Raw genomic sequence first — 6,000 nt, forward strand, 5'->3', positions numbered from 1 at the left:
CACCCATATCTGGACGATTGGCTGATCAGGGCAAAATCCCCAGAGGAAAGTCATCTGACAACCACCAGAGTCAAGAACCTCCTGGAGAACCTCGGATGGGTTGTCAACGCAACCAAGAGCTGTCTGCAGCCCTCCCAATCTCTGGAATATCTGGGAGTCCGGTTCGACACCCGACAGGACAAGGTCATTCTTCCCCCTACAAGGAGAAAGAAATTGATGGGCCAGTTGAGAAAACTGAACTGTGCTCGCCCTATGGTATGGGTTTACCTACAAGTCCTCAGACTCATGACATCAACCCTAGAAGTCGTACCATGGGCAAGGGCCCACATGTGACTATTACAATGCTCCCTACTGTCATGATGGAACCCGATGTCCCAGGATTATACCGTCTGCCTCCAGTTGCCGCCGAAGGTACAGACCCAGCTCCTATGGTGGCTACAAGAAGACCATCTGAGCAAGGGAGTAAGACTATCCCCACCGACCTGGCTCCTGCTCACCACTGATGCGAGAGTAGGGAGCCCACTGTCAGGAACTGATGGCCCAGGGGCAATGGGACAAGGAAGAGTCGGGATGGAACATCAACAGACTGGAAGCCCAGGCAGTCAGACTAGCCTGCCTACGATTCAGTCACAGAATCCAAGGAGAAGCTGTCAGTCATGTCTGACAACGCCACAACAGTGGCCTACATCAACCGCCAGGGAGGAACCAGAAGCCAACAGGTGTCCATGGAGATAGACCCCCTAATGATGTGGGTAGAAGCAAACCTGCAAGGGATCTCTGCTACCCACATCGTGGGAAAAGACAACATCACTGCGGATTACCTCAGCAGAGAAAGTCTAGACCCAGGGGAATGGAGGCTGTCATCCACAGCCTTCCAGTTGATGATAGACCACTGGGGAACCCCCAACCATGGATCTTCTGGCAACCCGGTCCAACACCCAAGTTCCCAAGTTCTTCAGTCGCAGACGCGACCCTCAATCCCAGGGGATCGACGCCCTCGTCCAAAACTGGCCACAGGAAGACCTGCTGTATGCCTTTCCTCCGTGGCCACTACTGGGCAGGATCATCCGCAAGATAGAACATCACAGGGGGCTAGTAATTCTAGTGGCCCCTGACTGGCCAAGAAGGCCGTGGTACGTAGGCATGCGAAGACTTCTGGTGGGGAACCCCCTGTGTCGACCTGCTCCAGCAAGGACCAATCCTCCATGAAGACCCAATGCAATTCTCTTACAGTCTGGCCATTGAGAGAACTCTCCTGAAGAAGAGCGAATACTTGAGGGCAGTAATTGACACCTTGCTCCGAGCATGCACGTTTTCCACATCCTTAACTTGTATACGAATATAGAAAATATTCGAAGCCTGGTGTGAAGACTGTGACATCCTTCAGACAGTAAAAATTCCCATGATCCTGGAATTCCTGAAGAAGGGGTTGTCTCAACTCCATCAAGGTTCAGCTGGCCGTACTGGCCTGCTTCAGAGCCAGCGTGGACGGCATCAGTCTATCTTCCCATCCAGACGTCTCCCGCTTCCTGAGAGGGGTGAAGCAAATCCGACCACCACTAAAGTGGCCGGTGCCCCTATGGAATCTCAATCTAGTACTAGACTTCTTAGTGGGAGCTTCCTTCAAACCTACACGCGGTCTGTCCCTACGGCTCCTGACCTTGAAGACTGCATTCCTAGTGGCAATATGTTTAGCCCGTCGCATCTCCGAACTTCAAGCACTATCCTGTAGGGAACCGTTCCTCAGATTCACACCGGGATCCGTACAGCTACGCACTGTCCCCTCTTTCCTTCCAAAGGTGGTTTCTCATTTCCATCTATCTTTATTTATTTATTTTTATATACCGGTGTTCGATTTTACATATCACATCGGTTTACATTTAAACAAAATTTGCAGGAACTCATGCGTTACCTTTGTCAAATACATTAAACATTTAAATATGGGGATTGTTAACAAGGGATATAAAAGAACATGGGGAATGGCTAACACTACAGGATGCACGAAGGGGTGCACAAAGGGGAGTGCCCCTTTGTCGCGCCCCTTCGGCTCGCTACGCACGGCGCATGACGCCTGGTGTTCTGGCGCTTTAACGTTCTAACATCTAAACCAAACCATCTCTCTGCTATCTCCAGATGAGAATAAAGACTCTGAAGACTCACGCCCCCTATGTCATCTTAACATCGGCAGACTCCTAGTCCACTATCTGGAAAGATCGGAATCCGTACGAAAGACGGACCACCTATTTGTCCTTCACAGTGGGAAGAAGCAAGGGGAAACAGCCTCGCGGGCAACCATAGCCCGCTGGATCAAAGAAGTAATCAAGACGGCCTACGTAGAGGCAAGCAAGCCTCCACCTCTACAAGTCAAGGCCTATTCCACAAAGGCCCAGGCAGTGTCCTGGGCAGAAACCAAGATACTGTCACTCGCTGAGATCTGTCGGGCAGCGATGTGGTCCTCCATTCACACCTCTAGGTTCTACCGCCTGGATGTTCAGGCCAGGGAGGACACAGCATTCGCTAGGGCAGTACTAAGTGGGCCAAGGGCATTCTCCCACCCGGTTCGGGAGTAGCTTTTGTATATCCCATTGGTCCTGAGTCCATCTGCTATATGCTAGGAAATGGAGAAATTACTTACCTGATAATTTTGTTTTCCTTAGTGTAGACAGATGGATTCAGTATCCTGCCCACGGCAGCCTCATAATACGGAAACCTCAGGTGACAATCCCCGAGAGCAAGACAAGCACGGGTAAGCCACGCTTTACCTCTAGTTAGGAAACCCATAGCTACCGGGTGTTGGCGTTTCTTGATTGAGTGCACTGGCGTTCCCTGCTAAAATTCACGTCAACCAGTTCAAGTTAATCAAGTTATTCAAACACACATATATCCACAATTGCTTTTCGAGGAGAATACTGAAGAGCAGAGCTTCCTGCAGGGGAATATGTAGTGCTGACGTCGGATTGAAATCTGACTCTGTCTCCAACTGCTATCAGGAGCACACTATACCCGTTGGTCCCGAGTCCATCTGTCTACACTAAGGAAAATGAAATTATCAGGTAAGTAATTTCTCCAATCAATCGGTTTATGGTTTATCTGTGGATGGTACGACCTGCAGAAAAGATGAGCAGATGAGACATGGGACAGGCAGGTAGAGATTGGGTTCCATATTAGCAGTGTGCTGCTATTTCAATTTAGGACTTTTTTTTTCTCTCTTTTGGTTTTAGTTTAACAGAAGAAAAGTGGATTCTGATGAAGAAGATGACTGAACGGTTTTTTTTTTTGTTTTTTTTTTTACTGTAAGCTGCTTCACTACGAAAAGCCCAGATGACTGTCCTTGGAAGACAGGCGAACTCTTTAGCTGTTGCATGTGTTTGTGGAGGAAGGCCTCATGATTTTACGTTACTTATAATAAAATAAGCTGAAGAAAATGTTTTAAGTGCTGTAACTCCACCAGCCACTTTTGAAGAGATCCTGCTGTTTTGTTATTGCAGTCAAGACTTTTTAATAAGTACTTTTCCTTCTAGTTCGACAAGCACAGATGTTGCAATAGAACTAGTACGGCTGGTCTTCCTGCTTTGACAAAGATTGTCCTTACATTTGGCCTTTAATCCATATTCACTGTAGGGCGTGCTGCTGATGGTCACACTTGCTGTAAATTCATATTGCTCCAGCAATAAATACTTCCTCCTTGAAAGGTTATATCGCTCCCAGTTTACATTGGGTGTGCATGTAAATATACATGCATTACCTCTGAATATAACATTTATACATATTTATTACCAAACTAAATTTCTGAATGTGAACAGAATATGGAACACAAGCAGATTTGCTCTGGGATTGCATAGTAGAGTAAGTAGACCAGCAAGTAGAGGATGGATGTGGAAATACAGTATTCAGGGCTCCCCCCAGCATCTTGTGCCATTTTGGTTTTGGAATCTGTTAATGAATAAGGCCCTATGCTGTCAGGTTTTTTGTTTTTGTTTTTTATTATTATTTATAGCATGTGAAGCAGAACCAGTATTTTCATCTTTTCTTTGGAGGTCACCATGACTCATTGCTTGCAGATGTGCTGTATGACCCTATACATATACAAACTTGTAGTACTTGTACACAAGTTACTATGCCTAATATAGGACGTCTTTTGTACAGCAAGGATTTCTTTAATAATAAAAAGCAATTTCATTTGGTAATGGAATTTGAGTTTTGGCATACTAAGGTATTATGGTTTAACCAAAATAAACACTTCATACCGGCAATCCAGTGGGAGCACTGAGAGGAGAGGATCACCTTGTTGGTGGCAAAAACAATCAGGAAGTACTGCTTGGGGAAATTTTTAAAATGTAAAAGTATGGGGGAGAAGAAAAACTATTGGAATATATTATTTAGTGTATTTTTGTGTCTGTATTGAAAACAGAAGTTTGTGTGTGTTTTGTATTAACTAGGTAATCAGAAAGGCAGGCAAAAAATAGAAGTTTGTGTGTTTGTAATTCCCACCCCTCTCCCATCTACACCTAGTTTATACTTTAATTTATAGGCAGGTGACACTTTCACACTAATTTTTCAATTTTTTTTTGTAATCACCCTTTTAACTTAAATTCAGAAATTCCCCACACCTTATCAAGAGTTTAATCATTCCCTTGTAGGTCACGACCAGATATATAGTGAATACACTAATATATTTAAAGGACCCTAATTGTATGCAGTCCTACTCCCTTAGGGGCAGATTTTCAAAGGGTTACACGCGTTACTTACGTGTGTAACCCCGAAAACCTGCTCCTGCGCACGCCGAGCCTATGTCCTGGGGCTTTGAAAAAGGGGCGGGAAGGGGGCGTGGTGCAGGTCTGGGAGCGGGAAGGAGGCCCCCAGCACAGCGGCTGTGCCGGGGGATGGGTGCGCCAGAGGCAGCCTCCCACCCGGTTCGGGAGTAGCTTACGTACATCCCATTGGTCCTGAGTCCATCTGCTACATGCTAGGAAATGGAGAAATTACTTACCTGATAATTTTATTTTCTTTACTATAGAAAGATGGGACTCAGTATCCCACCCACAGCAGCCTCATAATACAGAAACCTCGGGTGACAATCCCCCGAAAGCAAGACAAGCACGGGTAAGCCACACTTTACCTCTAGTTAGGACACCCATAGTTACCGGGTGTCAGCGTTTCTCGGTTGAGTGCACTGGCAGTCTCCAGCTAAAATTCACGTCAACCAGTTCAAGTTAATCAAGTTAACCAAGTTATTCAAACACACATATATCCACAATTGCTTTTCAAGGAGAATACTGAAGAGCAGAGCTTCCTGCAGGGGTATATGTAGTGCTGACGTCAGATTGAAATCTGTCTCCAGCTGCTATCAGGAGCACACTATACCCATTGGTCCTGAGTCCATCTGTCTACACTAAGGAAAACGAAATTAGCAGATAAGTAATTTCTCCATTATAGCTACACCATGCAAGGTTCCGCAGTAGGAGTTGTCATTCAGAAAAAGGATCTAGGTGTCATCGTTGCTAATAAGTTGAAATCTTCTGTTCAGTGTGCAGCAGCAACCCAGAAAATCAATAGAATGTTAGGAATTATTAGGAAAGGAATGGAGAATAAAACAGCGAAAATCATAATGCCTCATCTAGAGTGCTGGGTGTAGTTAGGGTCACCACATCTCAAAAAAGATATAGCAGAATTAGAAAAGGTACAGAGAAGGGTGACCAAAATGAGAAAGGGGATGGAATAATTCCCTATGAAGAAAGGCTAAAGAGGTTAGGACTCTTTAGCTAAGAGAAGAGATAGCTGAGGGGAGATATGATAGAGGCCTATAAAACGAGTGGAGTGGAAGGAGTAAATGTGAATCAATTGTTTACTCTTAAAATACAAAGATTAGAGGCATACACAAATTCCTAGCGTTTAGCCAGATGGACTCAGGACCCCAGTGGGTTATGTGCTCTTCTGCTAGCAGACGGGAGACGGAGTCAGATTTCAAAGCTGACGTCACTAGATATACCCCTGCAGTAA

At 45.5% G+C, this 6,000-nt stretch overlaps 1 protein-coding gene across 1 annotated transcript in view; it reads left to right on the top strand.

Moving 5' to 3' along the window:
- Positions 1-4,187, top strand: part of PDCD5 (programmed cell death 5) — a 28,832-nt gene extending 24,645 nt beyond the window's left edge. Inside the window, exon 6 of the mRNA XM_029608416.1 lies at positions 3,222-4,187. Within this exon, the coding sequence (XP_029464276.1) occupies positions 3,222-3,263 (42 nt within the window). The 3' untranslated portion in view covers positions 3,264-4,187. The remainder of the gene's footprint in view (positions 1-3,221) is intronic.
- Positions 4,188-6,000: the final 1,813 nt, after the last annotated feature.

This window comes from Rhinatrema bivittatum, chromosome 7, assembly GCF_901001135.1.
Source record: "Rhinatrema bivittatum chromosome 7, aRhiBiv1.1, whole genome shotgun sequence".
Lineage (NCBI taxonomy): Eukaryota > Metazoa > Chordata > Amphibia > Gymnophiona > Rhinatrematidae > Rhinatrema > Rhinatrema bivittatum.